Raw genomic sequence first — 20,581 nt, forward strand, 5'->3', positions numbered from 1 at the left:
GATTAGTGATGAGTATGTTTGTTTGATATGAGATTAGATGATGAGATTATTAATATCATTTTTGTTTCACATGGGATAGAATTGGATTGATAGTATACATTTTCGTTTTTGCCCTTCACATGGGTTAGAATAGGTAAGGAAATGGGATTGGTGAATGCTATTTTCGTATTTGTGCATTAGCAAGGATGGGATTAGATTGTTAATACCAAGTGGGAGAGGCCCTTCTTAATCCTCCCCAATATCCACCTTGCTAGTCCTAAGGACTAATAATTCCAACCCATTTTGGGTTACCAAACACAGTATTAATAATCCCTTGTAATCCAATTCCAACCCCCTAAAGATTTATCAAATGGCCCTTAGTTCGCTGCCACGCATAAACCGTAGTCAAACTAGCCATTTGCTATTGCCACGTGTCGGCATCTGACCCAGTCGATCAATCAATGGCCAATTTGCTAAATTATGGTATAAACATGATCCCAACCACAAACTTCTCATTCCAAAGTTTGTTTTGCCAAGATTAATCAAACACAATTCAAACTGCACCCAGATTTGTAGCTAACCAAAGTAACCAAGTCTCGCCCACCCGTCGTGGTTTGGGTGCTTGATCTCTGGTGCAGACCTCTTGAGCCCTCTGTCGTGGTGCCACTCTTTAGTGGCGAGGCTGTTGGTCTGCGTCAGCTGGGCTGGCTCCCACATCGGGAGTTTGGGTATTGTGTGTGTGTGTTTAAATTGTCCATTATGCCTCATTGCCTCTCCCTAGTCAGCAATTGTCTAGATGAGTTGGTATGTAAAATTACCCTTTGTCATCCTTCAAAGATTTGTAGCTAACAAACAAAATCAGATATTCCTACACATGCTATCAAGTGAATGCTGACAAGTAAAATATGGAAAAAGTCAAACATATCCCTACAAATAGAATTGTTATATACTAGTAGTAACTTTTCAACTGTTTTCATAACAAAACAAAATTTCTTGACTTCGGGTACTCGGGAAATATTATGGGCAAGGGCCTTGTGTATAATGGCAAGCACATGATTTTTAAAAAGGGATCCAAATAAAAACATGAACATATTGCAAGGGTCAAAATAATTATGCAGAGACATGATGTTACAAAATGATGTAACGCACAAGGGTGCCTTTGGTGGTTAAAAATTTAGAAAAACACAAGGGTGCGACGTAATGCACATGCAACCCAATATAAAAATTGGCACACAGTTACATATGCATAAATATCATACACTATAAATTCAAAATGCTGGGCTCATGGGGCTTTGGGTAATTTGGGTGAGATGCAAAATGAAAAACCAGTAGCTATCCAAATAAAAGTATTTTTTTTTTTTTTTGTTAATTTTGTGTAAAGCTTTTTGACTTACGGTCGGACAAATCGGAAAACAGGATTCCTTAATACAGAAAAAGGTGAGTCACTCAAATGTAAAGCTTTTTGACATACGGTAGGACGAATCGGAAAACAGAATTCCTTAATACAGAAAAAGGTGAGTCACGTGAGTGGGGTTTCCCACACTTTTCCGCTATAAACAGCCCCCCCCCCCCCCCCCCCAAAACGCAACCCAACCAACCTAAGTGAATCCAGCATATTGAGTACCATCTCTCTCTCTCTCTCTCTAACCAACCCCCCCTCCCCCCCAAAACGCAACCCAACCAACCAACCTAAGTGAATCCAGCATATTGAGTATCATCTCTCTCTCTCTCTCTAACCAACCAAACCCCCCCCCCCCCAAAACCCAACCCAACCAACCCCCCCCCCCCCCCCCCCCCAACCCAAAACGCAACCCAACCAACCTAAGTGAATCCAGCATATTGAATATCATCTCTCTCTCTCTCTCTCTAACCGTTTCCCACACTGCAAGTCTTGAATACCCACTTGGGTTTTTGCAAACAACTGAAAAGCTTAAAATCCAATCCAACCAACCAACCCCCCCCCCCCCCCCCCCCCCCCAAAACGCAACCCAACCAACCCAAGTGAATCCAGCATATTGAGTATCATCTCTCTCTCTCTCTCTCTAACCATTTCCCACACTGCAAGTCTTGAATACCCACTTGGGTTTTTGCAAACACCTGAAAAGCTTAAAATCCAATCTGGGTTTTGTTTTCTGTTTTCATAACGGAAAAAGATGGGTGATAACGCTGCCGTGAAGAACCACCGCCACCAAGTTTTCGACGTCTCCGCCAACGTGGCTCCGGCAGGGTCAAGGTGCTTCGACGATGACGGCCGCCTCAAAAGGACCGGTAAATCTCCGTCAACAAGTCTAGAAACTTTGGTTTGTCTGAATTCAAGCCTCAATACTATGAACTGCAACTTCCTCTCTTTCCCCTTGAGTTTGTTAATTAGTAGTAGTTAACAGAGTTTGGTTTTTGCGTACAGGGACTGCATGGACAGCAAGTGCTCACATAATAGCAGCTGTGATTGGGCCTGAACTGCTGTCCTTGGCTTGGGCCACAGCCCAACTTGGATGGATCGCTGGTCCAACTGCCCTCTTCTTGTTCTCCATTGTCACTTACTACACCTCCACCCTCCTCGCCGACTGCTACCGCTCCGGCGACCCTGCCACCGGAAAAAGGAACTATACTTACATGGATGCCGTCAGCTCCAATCTCGGTAAATTTCCTCTTTCTCCTTTCAGAAGTTGATTTTCGAATTGGCTAGTGCTTTCAGAGTCGGTCTTATTTGAAACTTTTCCAGCTTATAACTATGCTTATTATTTCGTCGACAAAATAAAAAAGCTAAACAAAAGATCTCTAAACCTTAACAATATATTATAATATTCACTGTCTTTAGAAAAAATTAAGAGAGATCAAAACTCAGCCTAATCATCATCTGCTTTGTGTTTCTGGATTTTCTCAGGTAGAATGAAAGTTAAGGTCTGCGGGTGGATTCAGTACCTCAACCTTTTTGGAGTTGCCATTGGCTACACTATTGCCGCTTCCATAAGCATGATGTGAGTATGATTTTCGAAATTTAGAAACTATACGTTGGGTTCGGTATCATTTTCGTTTTCAGTTCTTCTCTTTGTTTTCCGAGGAAGCGAACCGTTTTCGACCAAAAAAAAAAAAGTTTCTGTAAACAACCCACCTTTCGTAAAACACGATTTGCGAACGGGGAGATTTGATTTTTATCGATTGCTAATGGGTTCAATTGATTTTGTATTGATAATAACAGGGCAGTCAAGAGGTCTAATTGCTTCCATGCCAGCAGAGGGAAAGACCCATGCAAAATATCAAGCACTCCGTACATGCTCGCGTTTGGTGCAGCAGAGATCCTCTTCTCTCAGATACCGGACTTCGATCAGATCTCATGGCTTTCGATTGTCGCCGCGGTCATGTCCTTCACTTACTCTTCCATCGGTCTTGGCCTCGGAATCGCCAAAGTTGCCGGTACATACACCTACCAGCTTCCAAAACTTTTATTTTGTGATTTTCGTCCCCATTTATTTAAAGATCTATTGATACTTAAACTTGGGTATTAATTTATTTAACTTTTTTGTAAAATCAGAGAGTTGGAAGTTCAAGGGAAGTCTTACTGGAATAAGCATTGGCACTGTGACTGAGACTCAAAAAGTATGGAGGAGCTTTCAAGCATTGGGAGACATTGTTTTTGCCTATTCTTACTCTCTCATCCTTGTTGAAATTCAGGTATATATATTTCCTTAATTGTTCCTAAACTTATAATTATTGTTATTTCTATTTTTTCGAAATCTCTACTTTATTGTGTGAGAAAACAATAAAGAAGCCAAGAAGGCCACACTAATGTTGTTTGTGTTGGATATGTAAAAACAGGACACACTCAAGTCCCCACCATCTGAGTCCAAAACAATGAAGAAGGCTACCCTAATAAGTGTCTCAGTGACAACTCTTTTCTACATGCTCTGTGGCTGCTTCGGCTACGCTGCCTTCGGGGACCTCACCCCCGGAAACCTCCTCACTGGCTTCGGCTTCTACAACCCTTTCTGGCTCCTAGACATCGCCAACGTGGCCATCGTAGTCCACCTCGTCTGTGCATACCAAGTCTACTGCCAACCCCTGTTCGCCTTTGTCGAAAAAACAGCTGCGGAACGGTTCCCAAACAGTGAATTCATTAAAAAGGAGTACAAAATCCAAACTCCAATTCCCGGGTTCAGCTATTTCCGCCTCAACATCCTCCGGTTGGTGTGGAGGACCCTTTTTGTGATCCTGACCATTGTGATAGCGATGCTCATGCCATTTTTCAATGTTGTGGTGAGAATCCTTGGAGCTTTTGGGTTTGGGCTGTTGACGGTATATTTCCCGGTGGAAATTTACATTGTGCAGAAGAAAATACCGAAGTGGAGTACCATGTGGATGTCTCTTCAAATTCTCAGTGCTGCTTGTCTTGTTATTTCCATTGCTGCCGTGACTGGATCCTTTGCCGGACTTGTTGAAGATCTCAAGTCTTACAAGCCTTTCAAATCCAGTTATTGAGAAGCTGCGTTTGATTTCCTCGGTAGCAGAGAGGGATTCCTAGAGCAAGAAATTGAACAAAATGGGATTTCAATTCTTGCTGATGTTCATAACAAGCTTGTTACTTCACAGTTTTATGTTGGTTTTTAATTTGTAGTACGAAAAGGGAAAAAAGGCTGGTCCAATTTATGAATGGATTTGAAATCCAAATATGAATGTCCAATTTCAGTTCCCAAATGTGTGACCCTTGTCTCTCTGTTTCTAGATGCAGATTGAAAAATCCTTTAGAAGACACGTTGAGTTGTTCTTGATAAAAAATTAAAAATCAATTTTACCTTGCACGTATCCATTCCCACTCCAGATCACATAGAGTTCAAAACATTTGGGAACTGAAAACCACCCGAAGCGCACATCAAGGGATATATCACTTTGGTTGAACGCTCTTAGTTACATGTTCAAAACATTCATGTAAACCTTACCAAGTGAATCTCAAACACAGGGAATACTAGTCAAGGGGTGCCATTTATACTATTACTAATTGGCTCTGTACGATTTTCATGTTGACTCTCGGTTTGCTCATAACGTCTCCCTCTGCATGTGTCCAGGTATTACCATTTGCACACTCAGGCCTCAGCTTTTGATGTTGTACATCCAACCCCATCTGCTATAGAGCTTGTTTGGACGTTACCTTGCATCTTTGAGAATGCTTCCATTACTTAGTTCCTAGCTAGTACTCCATTTTGTTGGTCAATTTGGTTATTGATGAAGGAAACAGGATATGGTGGAAGCAAGGAAATTATACCAAAACATCCAGGGAATTAAGTGAGTTTCATATCAATTCAAGCTTTTACTCAAACTCTCACTCGAAAGCAAACACTTTTTACATAAAGCTATTTTCTGAGAGCTTTGTTCGTTTGTCATTTTAGTTTTGTTTTTGTTTTGTTTTCCAATCATTACCCTACTTCTTTCTTCAATCATTATCCTATTTTTTCAATTATTACTTTTTTCCTGTTTTTTTTTCTTCCCCTCTGTAACAAAATGATTGCAAAAGCAACACAATTTACGAAAAGCTCCCAAGCTTATGTACACAACACGTTGCCGACTGGGTATATAATACACCCCATTGACACATTGAAGTCCATCTCCCGATGGGACTTCAATAAGCCCGACTGAGAGCATGTGAAAATAAAATATACCTTGAGGGCAAAGACTTGAATATCCATCCCTCTATTGGAATCCCCCCGTGAATATCTCCTATCGGTGTCCCCCGTTATGCCTTCTAGTAAGAACGATTATGCCTTCTGGTGATAATGTTATGCCATTTGGAAGGACACCGTAAAAATGACATAACACTTTTTGGGGGACACCATAATGGTATGCCATTTTTACAGTATCCCCCCAAAATTTAAAAATTGCGTAATATTGTTATGCCATTTTTCAACGTGTTATGCCTTGGGTGATACGGTATCCCCAGACAAGAGGGAGGATACCGTAGCATTATCCTAAGTACTATTGACATTACATCATTGTCCATTTGCTAGAGTATTTCTGTAGCTAACAAGTAACAACTATTGGGCTCTTTGGTTAGATGTGGATTATAACGAAAGGTAAGCACAAATGAAACGAAAATTCATGGAAAAAACAAGTGGTCAAAATTCTCCACACCCAGGCACACATTTCATTTCCGGTCCTCCCCGCCCCCCTCCCCCCCCATAGGGACCTCGTGGCATACAACCGAAACGGCTTTCCTTTTTTCCTTTTTGAAGCAATCTTTTGTACTCATTGGAGTCAATTGCAATAGTTTCACACCAGAACTTGAAGCTAGAGTATTTCTGTAGCTAACAGCTATTGAGCTCTTTGGATAGATGACTAGATGCGCATTATAACGAAAGGTAAGCACACATGACGCGAAAATTCATGAATAAGCACGTTCAGAAGATATCTTATGAATAAAATCAAAACTTAAAGAGAAACAAATGAGAGAAACGGGACGCCCTTATAAGCAGAAAGCCATAACAGAGAGGATTTCTATTTTTATTACGAGAATACAATTACAGCATTTGTAAATAGTACTAGTTCTTGGCAAGAATTATCATATACAATAATTACACATTAGTAGAACGTTGACATTTTCACGTTATAAGTTAGTGCAATTGTCGTTTATACAAATCACACACACGTGTGCATATGATCACATTCACGTGGGACCTATACAGTGCCGGCCCCGACATTTGGGTTGCCCTAGCCCAATCTTCTACTTTTGTTGCCCATTTACAATTAAATCATACAAAATAAAAATAAAAATTACATTGTTATTTTAGCTTGAATAACATCAGAAAAATCAACATAAAAAACGTACTTTACTTATCCAAGAACTCGGGACCCGTTCTGTTGACTTTTGATTTTTGGGCTTTTTAGTTAATATATATGAGGAGTATGACCTGTCTTAAAAAATGTAAAAAGTTTAAAAAAGCCCCAAGTGCCCCAAAATACTTTTAGTGGAACGACGACTCATTTTCAATTGAGATCATAGCCAAGCTCTTTAATCTCTCTTGCAAAATGGTACTCCTAGTTTGAAAGTAAAAATAAAAACCGTATTAGCTTGCTCTATTTGTGACTTTTTTTTTAATCAAATGTAAGAACATATCATTTATACATTACTGTTGTGTTTGTTAAATCGAAAATTTCCAACAAAGTAATTTGATTTTTCGCAATATTATGCATTGGGAGAGAAAACAAAACGAGGTAGATCAAAAGTGGAGTAATTTGATTTTTCGCAATATTATGAATTGGGAAGAAAAACAAAACGAGGTAGATCAAAAGTAGAGGAAAAAAATAAAGGGGCACGGGAGGGCCGATAATTGAACTCAGCCCACTTGAAATTATTAAAAGCTGCATAAACACCACACCAATGGCAATCGCTTATGATGGAATGGGACACTTTTATATATATACATACATACATACATATATACACACACACAGGAATACTATGTTACTTAAATTTTTGTGGGGTTGCCCCAGCCCAGGGTTGTCCAACCCCGAGAACTTGACCTATACATGCTAAGGGGCATTATCGGGCCGGGCCGGACTGGTCCAGCCCGCCAAGTCACTATCCAAGCCTGTCCATAGGTTGGGCCAAGCGGATTTTTTCTTTTTTGCGGGCCGAGCTAGGTACCTAAAATTGAAGCCCACGGGTAGCCCCACTTGGCGGGCTTGTGGGCGGAATATAATTGTATTGGGCTTACAGGTTGGATTTTGATGGCTCTCTTTATTGTATGGGGCTAGAATTGTATTGGGCTTGTTGAAGCTCTGTTTTTTTTTTTTCCAGCCAACTTTTCACAAGACAAAATTAAAGATTCTTTGAATTGTGCAACTTAAAGGAAACCACCATTCATTTTTTCGGTTTTCCTATACCAAAAGATGAAAATATGTAATCCTTGAATTGAATGTTTTGGGTTTTGTGTGATTAATGGGCAAAAAAGTGGTCTGCCATATGCATGTGTGCTGGGTTTTGTGCAATTAATGGGCTATCCGGGCAGGTATTGCGGGTGGTCTCACTGCGGGCCAAGCTTAAATATCGAAGCCAAAGCCCGGCCAATGAAGACTTTGGGCTGGGCTACCCGCCCGTTGGACGGGGCTCGGGCCGAGCAAAACCCGACGGACCGAGCGGGCTTTGGGCGTGTCGTGAGCCGGCGGACTAAATGATGATATCCTTAATACACGCCATCATTGCCCATCTACACAACTGACATACACACGCCTGGTGAATGTGATTTGTGGCCCTGTTAAACAAATGTCGTCTTATTAGCTAATTTGTTTGAAATGGGTTCAAAATATCTTATATCTATATCCATGTGCCGGGTCACTGATCTTGAAATGTACTCCCTCCTACCTATTTTGGTTGTCCATTTTCGATGTTTGTGTCAGTTCCTCAAAGTTGACTCAGTTCAATCTGTAGATGTCACTATACACATTGTTTTAGGATTTCGATTACAATTATGGATACATCATAATTGGACACAATAATTTTACATGAGTTGTTATTTGACTAAAATTGAACAATAGAAATAGAAGTAACCAGTTAATTATGGTGGCAAAATGTCCAATATGAATATCCCTCTTCATGGAATCGTCAAGAATATGTGCACTTGGTTCGAGTACTACTACTACATTGCTCGTTATCTACTGTATTTGTTGAAAGCTTTTCTTAGACAGTCCATTGCTTCTTGTTAGAGACGAAGCTAATTAAGAAAAGGGATTGCATGTATTTTTTTTTCCCCCTTAATCATAGTCGTCTGATCTTGTTAACCTTGGATGAGGTGTGACCTGCGAGCGAAGGGCACTAAATAATGCTTGTGATGGTAGTACTCACCAATAGTGTCTAGTTCAGTTATCCCAAACATGGAGAAAACATATTAGCTCACTCGTCTAGCTCCATGGCACCAAAAGTGTGTCAGGGCTCAAGTGATTCACTGAGAACATTGAGGGCTCCTGATTTTCTGTACTGAGTTTTCTAACAGCTCCTTTTTTGATTCTTCACCCTTGGAGTGCCAAAATCATTTTTCATTAAGAATCACTTACAGAGAAGAATATTTAGATGTTGCCGCAATATATTTCTTCTGTTATGATCTTCCTTTTGCAGTGTTATCTGTTGATCCAGTCATCGGAGCTATTGCAGCTGGCAATGCCGTGGTTCTGAAACCATCAGAAATTGCTCCAGCCTCATCCTCACTGCTTGCAAAATTATTTGGGGAGTATTTGGATTGCTCTGCAGTAAAAGTTGTCGACGGTGCTGTTCCTGAAACGTCTGCCCTTCTAGAACAAAAGTGGGATAAGATACTTTATACAGGTTATTCACCTAATCCTCCCCAAAATATTAAAGGACTCTACGGTAGAAAGAGATATAAGGTTGAATATTCTAATGAGAAATAATGGCTTTGTCGCGCTGATGACTAGATTCATAGTACTCCCCAAAATATTTTGTTAAAGCACTGAGATTATGTATCTTTTGGTCAGTATGTAGATGTATGATTTATAGAATCTTACCATTTTCGTTTATATTTACCTGTAATCAAATAATGATTTGTAGGCAATGGAAAAGTGGGATGCATTGTGTTGGCTGCTGTTGCAAAGCATCTTACACCTGTAGCTTTGGGGCTGGGAGGAAAATGTCCTGTTATTGTTGATTCCGACATAGTAAATCTAACAGTATAGAGCTTTCCTTTTCCGGCATGACCTTTTCTGTGGTGCCAAATTCTCTTCTTGTTGTCAATTATGGTGCTGTGAGTCCACAACATAATTGAATTCTTTGTGCTTGTCAGGTCACAGCACGGCGACTTATTGGATGAAAGTGGTGACTAAATAATGGGCAAGCATGTGTTTCTGCTGATCACATTATAACAACCAAAGGTTTTGCTCCAAAGTTGGCAAGTTTGCCGATAAACTTTTTGTCTTCTATTTATGTCCCTATTCAAATATATGCAAATCTGATATTTATTGGATTCCTTCATATGGAACTCACTCAACAGATAGATGCTCTGAAACTTGAGTTGGAGAAGTTATTTGGAAAGGACCCGTTGATATCTGAAGACTTGTCTCGCATTGTGAGTTCCAACCACTTTGCTCGCTTAACAAAGCTCTTGGACCAAGATAAGGTTTCTGGTAAAATAGTCCATGGAGGTCAAAGAAACAAAGACAGCCTGTAAGTTTTACTGATCACTTTTATCACATTTATCAATTTTGAAGTTTAGCCGATAAAACAGATGAGCCCTTGATACTATTCAAGAGTCTTTCAATTGTTGCAGAAAAATTGCTCCTACCATTTTGCTGGATATACCAGAAGACTCTCTTATTATGAATGAGGAGATATTTGGCCCTCTGCTTCCCATTGTCAAGGAAAAATTCTGGACGCGCCAATGGATTTTCTTTTTGTTGCTTTATGGATTTAAACTCTTAATGAAAAATGGGAAAAATTACTGATTGCTGACAATTAGGATCAAGGGATCACCTATGATTATACAATTGTCAGTTGTCACTCATCATGCTGGACAAAGGCGTAGCGATAGCTTCTGTATAATATTCCATGTAGTAAGAGGAAATCATGTCCTCTTTCGGACTCTCACTACATGAAATGTTTAAGCGGCCTTTTTGATGGACTTGAGATCCATTTATCTAGAAGATTGTAGCTTTGTAGCTGGGAGTCATTTGCCCGGAATACGTAGAAAGAAGTAAAGACAGTAACTATTTCTGGTGGTAGTTTTGTTTTTGTCTTTAATTCACTGCAGTAAAAACATCGTGCAACCTTTCTTTTTTTGTGGATATGTGAACATCAATCATGACATTGCTTCATTTAGTTTGTTTAGGCAGACAATATCGAGGAGAGTTTTGGTGTTATCAACTCTGGAGAAAAGCCACTTGCGGCCTATTTATTCACCAACAACAAGACACTCAAAAGAGAAGTTCATGAGGAATGTCTCTGCGGGGGGTTTGCTCATCAATGATATTGCCTTACATGTGACTATCACTCTTTCCTGAACTCATACCAAAAAACCCACTTTTTCTGCAGATTTTCAAATAGCCATCCCTGACTTACATTCTTGCATACATCTATTTGGGAAGCTCATGGTCTATTCTGTACATGTGGAAGTAACGTGTTTAGGAGTATCCACATAATCTCAGTGTCCGGTATTAGTACTTATCAGGCTTTAAGGTTAACGAAATTGAATCTGCTTATTCTGAAGATTATACACATGTTTTGAATACCTAATTAAACTTCATTATGATAGAGGGTGTCATTTTTGATATTTTAGAAAGTGGTTGGGCAATGGAATACAACTATTTATGTGACGCTCACATGGAAAGTAGTATTGCAGAAGAATTTTTGAAGAACCAGGGATTTTCCTTCGTAGTGCTGGATACATATAATACGTATCTCAAATCGAATTTGAGTTTTACATGAGACATGTAGATATATGTGCATGCGCACACTTGGAAGCAGTAGAATAGCAACATTCACCAAAATCGCCAACTCCATGTTTATGTTCCTTTTCGAATTCATATTCTTGTTCCGAATTGATTGACTAACTAATTTGTGTTAAAAATATGATCATAAAACAGCTTACAAACCCCCATTTACCATTTGGAGGAGTTGGGGAAAGCAGAATTGGTGCATGCCGGGGCAAGTTCTCTTTTGACACGATCTCCCACTAGAAAGCAGTTCTCTACCGAAGTTTTGCCGGTGATGCACCTGCAAGGTACCCTCCATACACACCTGGGAAGCTAAGATTACTGAAGGCTCTCCTAGGCGGCGATATCTTCGGCATTATTCGCGCTTTGTTTGGTTGGTGAAAAAAGTAAGTTTATGATTCATTTCCCCCATACCAGTACATGTACAGAAATGTAAGATTACCAAACACTCTTTAAGTGGCTTATGTTGATTTTCTTCAGCTCTTTTTGTGGCAGTGCCTGTTGTTCTCTCACATTGTACTATTTATGTATATTTTTGAAAGATAATAAAATTGTCTTCCATGTCAATTCGACTCATTTCTTCTGCTATGATTTTTACTTTGTTTTCGCCTATGCGAAAAGGACTTAGGGGAGGGAAAAATCCTAAGAGAAGATGAAGTGAAGATCTCCTGCTTTGGTTAGGTTAGAATGCATGATTATGTATATGTTGCTGTTGAGCTCCCGATGAAGATATCAGCTTGTATGAGTAATTAATTCAGAAACTCTATGAACACAACTTCAAACTGCAACTCTGGACATACACAAAGTGTGTGGAACCGTTCGATGTATGCGAGCCCATGCGCATCGAACGGTTCTAGATTCAGTTGTGTCTGAAATTGTGTTTTTAAATTGTGTTGCTAGGAGTGCTCTAATTAATTTCTCTTCCATTTTCATTTCCCTTGGGGAGCCACAAACAGTGTGGTGAAGTGTAGTTTCACCAACTTGTTATCCACTTAATTTGAGAAAAAAATAAATTGATTTTTTTTCATCTCTAATTAATTAATCTTCGAAAGGACTTTTGGTTTGACAAAACAAGTGGATGGTAGACAATAATTGTTAATTTATCCTGAGATACATGGGTTCCAATATAATGTTGCAATTTTTGTTCATGATAATATGTTTTGGATCAAATCAACTGATATGCGATCAATGTAATTTTCTGCGTGTTCAATCTCTAAAAAATCTATAAATGTGTACGTTTCGGTCTTGTAAATATCTCAAACACTAAGAGCTCGTTTGATTGTCGGACTAGAAAGGTGAGATTAGGATCGATTAGGGTGAACACAAAGGGATTCCCATTAATTGTTTGGAAGGTGGCTCATTTGATGCTATGTGAACAAAACTAAACAAAGAAGGGCAAAAATCAAATCAAGAGAAACAAAAATATTACGTAGTTCGGCTTATGTTAGACTGTAAATCTACTCCACAAACAAATGCTTAGGAGAGTAAACAAAGGAGAATTTCTGCAGCCAAACACAAAATACAAGTTTTCTCCCAACTTCTAATTACGACTATCCTCTGTCATCGTCGAAAACTGGCTTCGGAGGTTTAAAACCAAACACAATCAAAAACTTTGGAGTCAAAAAATTGTCGATGAGCGTCCGGACCAAGTCCGAGACCTCGGTCGAGGTAGATGTTCAATCGAGCTAATCTTCACACCGTGGTCTCCGGATCCTAATTTGTTGCAGCCGTGCTATTTGCACATATATATTTACACAAATCTTGCACACACTTTTTATAGGGCCCACTTCGGGTCCCACCAATATGATCTGAACCGCTCATTATTTTTAAAATAATTTTTTAAGAGTATCTATAAAAAATCAACTCGATAAGATATCGATAAGGGTTTTATCAGAAATAGCAGGGCGAATCATGTTGTTTCACCTTACTATTTCTGAAAAAGCCCTGTACCGATATCTTATCGAGTTAATTTTTTACAAAAACTCTTTAAAAAATATTTTAAAAATAATGAGCGATTCAAATCATATTAGTGGGACCCGAGGTGGGCCCCCATAAAAGTATATGTGCAAGATTTGTGTAAAATGTATGTGTCCTTAGATTTATTGAATTTTTTTGTTGTGTTTCATTTCCCGTTTCCCTGCGTGTTGGGCTGGCTGCTGTAGCAATTACTAGAGTCTTTCCTGTTGGAATTTGAACCATGCTATTTTTAGGGTAGAACCAACCAGCCTTTTAGGACAAAACCTAAAAGGTCCTAAAAGTCTTGTTGGAACAAGGTTCCAGAAACCTTCTTAAAAAATAAGCAGCTTATTTCACATTTTCAAACTCAAAAATAAAGTAAATAAAAAATAATTTTTTTATTTTTTTTGCATCGTATAAAAGATCTCATTGAGATCTTCCAAACAAGATCCATATTGCATATTTTTAAATTTCAATTAGCCCATAATTTTTGAGCTTAAAATTGACTTCTTAAAAAATAAGGACTTATTTTTGATTCCGGAACGGAGCCTGAACCGGAAATTAGATGGAGTAAAACTTAAAGTATACCGGCTTTGCTCGTTTCCATTTTAGTTTTGTTTTAATTTTGTTTTTTAATTATTATTTTATTTTTTTCTCAAATCATTACTATATTTATTCAATTATTATTTTCTCATCTCTCTCTATCTCTCTCCAATCATTATCTTTGTCTTCCATTTTAGTTTTGTTTTAATTCGGTTCTCAATTTAGTTTTAGTTTTAGTTTTGTTTTCAATCATTACCCTACTTTTTTTCTCTAATCATTACCTTATTTCTCAAATTATTACTTTCACATCTCTCTCTATCTCTTTCCAATCATTATCCCTATCTTCAATCATTACTCTATTTCTCTCTTTACCCGCTACCAAAACTAAACTAAACTAAACTTCCAATCAAACGCTACCACAGTAATTCATCTTTTCCATTTCGGTAGCCAGCAGACCAGAAGAGTTGGTTGCTCTAGCTGCCAGTCTCCGGTATTCCTTCATTTTTCACATTAAGAAGAAAAACAGTCCTCCTTTTGAGGCTTCTAAACTACTAAACCCCCTCACTCACTCAAACATGATCAAGAAAAGAAAACCAGTACCGCCAATGATGAAGATGTTGGTTCTTCTTCTGGCCCTTTTCCCTGCAATTCAAAGCACACACGGGGTTGCCAATCAACCCCAGAACAACAAGAGGCAGAGAAAATCAACAGCCACCAGTCGATTTGGGTCCTCTGTGGTCTTCCCTGTTACTGGAAATGTTTATCCAAATGGGTACGTGCCGTTTGATTTTGGGGTTTTTTTTTTTTTTTTTTTTGAGGTTCTTGAAATGTAATCTTGTTTTAGAATTGATTGTTGTTTGATTGTGGGTTTTTATTTGAGATTCTGTACATGCAATCTTGATTGGTGCAGTTGTGTGTTATAGGATGGTTTGATTTTGGGTTTCTTGGAAAGTTATTATTTTGTGATTTCGGTTCATTTGATTTTGTGATTGCTGATTATTGGTCTCTTGGGGCGTTTGTGGGTGCATAATTGTCTGAAATCTTAAGGAACGCTCTTACGCATCTGTTACTTCCTTGCAATTTCTTGAACAACTTTCCTCATTCATGATTTTTATCTCAGAAATTTCTAGTCACCCATATGTTTACATTTCTTACGGATTCTTCGAACAATCTGCAATTTTTTTGCTGACTTTCCGTGAACCTTCTTTTACGCGTCAAGCTCTCTATAGTGAATGATTCAGATCACATTCTCTCTCTCTCTCTCTCTCTCTCTCTCTCTCTCTCTCTCTCTCTCTCTCTCTCTCTCTCTCTCTCTCTCTCTCACTGTGTGTGTTCAAAAACATGTTAATCCCTTGGGTATAGGTAAAAGTATTTGTATTCTACTTTCCTTGGTTATTTAGGGGAATGATTTTTGCACTCTTGTTGCTCTCTTATTTATGTGGCATTATGAATTTACCTTAAAGTGACTTCTGAATAATTTGTTAATTTTACGTGAATAAAGACACGAAAAAGATGGCTAGAGGGTTAAAAATGAGTGCAAAAGTACTTTTACTATCGTTGGCTGAACATATTACTTTACTTTACTTCTTTTCCTTTCTGCCCCTTTTTCGTTTCCCTTTCTTTGTTTCTGGGAAACTGCCTTTTGTTACTTTCGCTTGAAGTTCATTGCATTTTGATGGAATCCATTTCTTTCCCTAAAGCAGGTTTTTATCATGGATATTCTTTTGTATGCAGGTACTATCATGTGACCATCAACATAGGCCACCCCCCAAATCCTTACTTCCTTGATATAGACTCCGGGAGTGACCTTACTTGGCTCCAATGTGATGCACCTTGCACCAAATGCACCCCGGTAATTATGGTTTCCATTGTTTTAATCATGCTAGTTATTAAGCTACTCTTTGTGATGTAAAAATTGCTGGAGCTGCTTTTTTGAGCTATGATGAGGTTGTGATTTGACATGATGACAAGTACTCTGTCTCGGCATTGTGACATGGGTTTGAGTCTCAATGATTTGCAAACCACGTTGGGAGTGGGAGCTGAAAATTCTGGAAAAGGATCGCAAGATGTAAGAAAAATCTACAACGGATAGCAAGTGGTAGTCGTAAAGTTAGAGAAGAAGTGAGCTATATATCAGAATTTACTATCTAATTACTTTCATGTGAGAACCATATGAAGACAACTGTACAGAACTTACCAGCTATTAGTCGTATGAAACTAAAGGGCGTGTTTGATTGCAGATTTCGTTCTAAGGGGATTCGTAATGACGTGGGATTAGGATTGGGATTGAGAATGAGATGGGATTATTAATGAGAAGATGAATTATTTATTCATGTTTGTTTTGCACGGGATTAGGATTGGGATTCGGATTGAGAATGGGAAGGGATTGTAAATAACATAACATGTTTGTTTTGGTTAGGATTAGGATTGGGATTGGAATTGAAGTGTGTTTTTAAACATGTATTGCTCAATCCCATGGGGATGGGATTACTAGTAACACCCCCCCCCCCCCCCCCCCCCCCCCATGGTATTGCTAATACCCTCATTTTGGGGGATTAACAATCCCATGGGACAACTAGTCCCCCCTCCAAAAACCTAACCAAACAAGGAATTAATAGCCCCATGGGATTATTAATCCAATCCTCCCCTCCCAAACCTCCTATCAAACACGCCCAAAAAGTAGTTTGTGGTTCTCATCAGCTGCAAAGTTCACTTCTACCAGTAAGAACCTTTTCTTGTTGTATGGTTGAAGTTGGTAAAGCCTATTCCTTGAAATGGGGACTTGGCAAATAGTTTCCAATGAATGAAAGGAAGAGTGCCAAACGGGAAAAGATTTCCACTAGGTTTGGCACTGGTTATGGCATTTTGTAATGTATAAAAATACCCTAGTTGCATGTGAATGTAAACCATCATCAAAGGTGGACGGATTTCGACCTCTTTCATTTAGTCTTCGACCTCTTCCCATGATGTTGTAACTCTCTGTGTTGTATGTATTTGTGTAGGCCCCTCACTCTCCGTACAAGCCCAGCAAAGACCTCGTGAGCTGCAAGGATCCCCTTTGTGCTTCCCCTAATGGGCCCGTGAACAAGCCGTGTGACAACCCAGATGAGCAGTGTGACTATGAGGTTGAATACGCTGATCATGGTTCATCAATGGGCGTACTACTCAGAGACTCCTTTCCACTAAGGTTCACAAATGGGAGTATCGTTAGTCCCCGCTTGATGTTCGGGTGGGCAACTTTTTTTTTTTTGGTCAAATACTGACTATGACTTTGACAATTTATTTTTTATCTGACCTTGCAAAATCATGAAAGCTTGATTCATGTTCCTTCTTTTTTCCTTTCTCAAATTAGCTTGCTGTATTTGGTGCAACAAATTTACATTTCGAGTTCAAATATATCCTTCAATAACGATATGCATGCATCTTCTAAATTTATAAGGAAATGCTACTCTTCAAAAAAGAAAATGGACACACTTTTGTGAACAGGTTTGTCATGAAATAATAAAGCTTCAATTTCTGGGAAGGGAATGGCTTAAATAACATGTTCAGAGCCATGTCGGTTTGGAAGTCCTGTTAGTTTGTCAAAACACTAGTACTGCTAAATCAATGTACCGTGCTTTCTAATCCATTTCTATACAGCTGCGGCTACAATCAAGAAGTTCCCAATTCTGTTCACCCTCCTTACACAGATGGTGTCCTAGGCCTTTCTGATGGAAAATCAAGCATCATGTCACAACTGTATGAGCTAGGTTTGACACGAAATGTAGTGGGTCTTTGTTTGAGCGGGAAAGGAGGCGGCTTTCTTTTCATTGGAGATGATCTTGTTCCTTCTTCAGGAGTTGTCTGGATGCCAATGTTGAGCAAATCTATGGAGTAAGTGTGGCCAAATCATTCTTGTACACACACGCTCGTGCACACGTACATATAATGTGTGCGTGTGTTTGTGAAAGTGTAGTTTTATTCTATTGTAACTTACCTGTAACAGTAAAGGTAGTCTCGTCTTTCTTTCTTTCTTATTGATGTTCTGAGACTTGCCTATATCCCTAACCATTAGTCTTGTAACATGTAAATATTCAGTAATGCAATTATCTTTTGTTTTCAAAATATTCTAACACGTAACATGTGTAGGCATCTAATTCAAGTGATAGTTGTTTCAGTAAACATTACAAGCTTGGACCAGCGGAATTACTTTATGGCAAGCAGGCAACGGGTGCTAAGGGTTTCTCGGTGATCTTTGACAGCGGGAGTACCTACAGCTACTTCAATTCTGATGCTTACAAAGCAACACTTTCTATTGTAAGATGGAAATAAAAGCAGAAAACTAGTTTAGCTACATATCTTCTTCTTTTTTTATTTTGCATAGAGGAACCTACCGTTAATTGATTTATTTCAGATGAAGAAAGATTTGAGTAGAAAGAAATTGGAAGATGCAGCTGATCAAAGCCTGCCGATCTGCTGGAAAGGCACCAAACCTTTCAAATCCATTAGTGATGTCAAGAACTACTTCAAGCCCCTAGTACTGAGCTTTAAAAAGGGCACGATCCACAAGAATGTCCAGCTGCAAATTCCTCCCGAAGCCTATCTTATCATCACTGTAAGAGCATGTTATAACCATATTTTTACCCTGCATTTTGGCTCTGTTTCGATCATGGATTTTTGGAGGGATTAACCAGTGGAAAGGAAAAAGGAGAGGCAACCCAAAGAAATTAATTCGCCGAGCAAATAAAACCAAAAGAAATTAATTTAGCTTCTTCACTTCCTTTATTCTTATTTTTTCTTTTGCTCTATCCTTGCTTTCAACAAGGTTGTGTTTGGGTTAAGGATTGGTAGAGGGGATCTGTGATGGAAAAGAAAAGGTGGGTAAATTCCAATCTAAATCCCTCCAAATTGTTGATCCAAACACAACTTAAATATCTTCTACAAATCAACAGAAATGGCAAGTCAATATGATGAATAGGAAATATACAAACTGAAGAAGATAAGAGAGAGAAACTCTGCATTTCATTTCATTTCTGTTTTCTGTTTCTTGATTCTTGATTACACGATTAGCACTCTCTCTCTGCTTATATACAACAGAATGCCAGCACATGCCAGCTCAACTAACTAATCTACTGACTGAAAACTAATCACTGATTACTTAAGCTCTAATCAGCTCAGCTTAACTAATAAAACCAAACAGCAGAATTAATGACTTCTGCTTACAATGAACTCCACTATTTCAGGAACATGGCAATGTCTGCCTTGGTATATTGAACGGCACTGAAGTAGGACTTGGAAACTCCAACGTACTTGGCGGTGAGGGATTATATATGCAAACCAAAAAACGAAAAATCCTTGTGGGGGAAGCTATTTGAACATGCTAATCACCCTTTCTTTGCTTGCTATCGACAGACATTTCTTTGCAGGATAAAATGGTGATCTATGACTACGAGAAACAACAAATCGGATGGGTCACTGCAAACTGTGACAGGATCCCCAAGTGCTGAAACTCTCTTTTTTTTCATTTGTCTTCCTGCAAATGCATCCCTTAGTTATTCTCACCTGGGTTTTTTCTTTTTTCTTTTTCCTTGGTTATTACAGCATGGATCGTGATTACAATGACGTGTCTTCTCAGCCTTTTGCATCGGACATGGGTATAGCACAAGAGCAACCTCCTGAAACTCACCGTCCTCGAAAAGATGAATTGTAATAATGCTGTGTTATATAGGAAGTACGTGAAATTGTTCAGTTGTAGAAGAGGTTTAGTGTTGTAAATTTTGTTCCACTGTTGTAGAGCATCCACGGTAGCACAGCAAAGGCACATAGGTTAGGGAAGTCCAAAATAGAAGAGTGCAAATTTTGCTTGATAGAACGAGTATATACCATATAGATTTACTTTGCCTATTAACTGTCCCTCATTTCAGCCTTATTGGTATCTGCACTGACTAGTGCTGTGTTTGGATCTCGGACTTACAGATGCATTTGTGGAGGGAAAATAAGAGATGGGATTTGTAGTGGTAATTGTTTCTCTTTCCCCCGCAACAGATTTAAGATTTTCGATTCGAGATTGTTTCTCATTGTTCTGGGAAACATGCGATTGTGCAGTTACACCTATATTTGGTGCCTCGGTTTCAGTTTTTTATTCGACAAATTCGCTATCATGTCCAATGGACCTACTAATTCTACTGTACACCAGCAGAGATGTAATTATAGTGTCAAGGCGTTGCCCCGTATTCAGATATGCATGCGTCTGTTACTCATTCTTCCTTGTCCTTTTCTTTCATATTAGTATTTTTGGATCACACACGTACTGACCGTTAAGTAATTTTTTTTTTTTTCCCTAGCAAATCTGGCATCCTAAAACTACAATCTCGTTTCGGCTCAACATCGATTAGTACCAGAGGATATTTGGAATTATTTTCCTTTGGCTATATGTAAAAAAATAGCACTAACATTTACAAATCCAAAATGATGTTGGGTATGAAAACCAATATCGGTACAATATTCGGACCCTTTAAAGCATCTCCAAGGGAGATAGCAAATTTCTATGCCAAATATGGATTTTACTTGTAACACGTGTGCTCCAACGGACTCTTCAAACTTTAAGTTATTTTTACTAATATTTTGACTTCAAGGGATCCACTTTGACAAAGAATTAGAGAAATTCGTAAGACCATAATTGATGACCTGGCAATCGAAG

The 20,581-nt window shown here is 38.8% G+C and overlaps 2 protein-coding genes and 1 pseudogene across 3 annotated transcripts; all 3 read left to right on the plus strand.

Moving 5' to 3' along the window:
* Positions 1-2,109: 2,109 nt before the first annotated feature.
* Positions 2,110-4,546, plus strand: LOC131307291 (amino acid permease 3-like). The gene is made up of 6 exons (XM_058333712.1): positions 2,110-2,247; positions 2,384-2,617; positions 2,864-2,957; positions 3,179-3,393; positions 3,512-3,651; positions 3,796-4,546. The coding sequence occupies exons 1-6, from the start codon at positions 2,133-2,135 to the stop codon at positions 4,453-4,455; spliced, it is 1,458 nt and encodes a 485-aa protein (XP_058189695.1). The 5' UTR covers positions 2,110-2,132; the 3' UTR covers positions 4,456-4,546.
* A 3,989-nt stretch (positions 4,547-8,535) lies between these two features.
* Positions 8,536-11,914, plus strand: LOC131307008 (aldehyde dehydrogenase family 3 member H1-like; annotated as a pseudogene).
* A 2,422-nt stretch (positions 11,915-14,336) lies between these two features.
* On the plus strand, positions 14,337-19,810 carry LOC131307295 (aspartic proteinase Asp1-like). 2 transcript variants are annotated; one of them, XM_058333714.1, is made up of 9 exons: positions 14,337-14,674; positions 15,637-15,754; positions 16,905-17,131; positions 17,542-17,775; positions 18,060-18,198; positions 18,296-18,496; positions 19,125-19,197; positions 19,294-19,381; positions 19,483-19,810. In XM_058333714.1, the coding sequence occupies exons 1-9, from the start codon at positions 14,478-14,480 to the stop codon at positions 19,589-19,591; spliced, it is 1,386 nt and encodes a 461-aa protein (XP_058189697.1). In that variant the 5' UTR covers positions 14,337-14,477; the 3' UTR covers positions 19,592-19,810. The 2 variants fall into 2 exon arrangements, with proteins under 2 accessions (XP_058189697.1, XP_058189698.1); XM_058333715.1 differs by lacking the exon at positions 17,542-17,775 and having other exon boundaries at positions 14,339-14,674.
* The last annotated feature ends 771 nt before the right edge of the window (positions 19,811-20,581 follow it).

This window comes from Rhododendron vialii, chromosome 11a (genome assembly GCF_030253575.1).
Source record: "Rhododendron vialii isolate Sample 1 chromosome 11a, ASM3025357v1".
In the NCBI taxonomy this organism is placed as follows: Eukaryota; Viridiplantae; Streptophyta; class Magnoliopsida; order Ericales; family Ericaceae; genus Rhododendron; species Rhododendron vialii.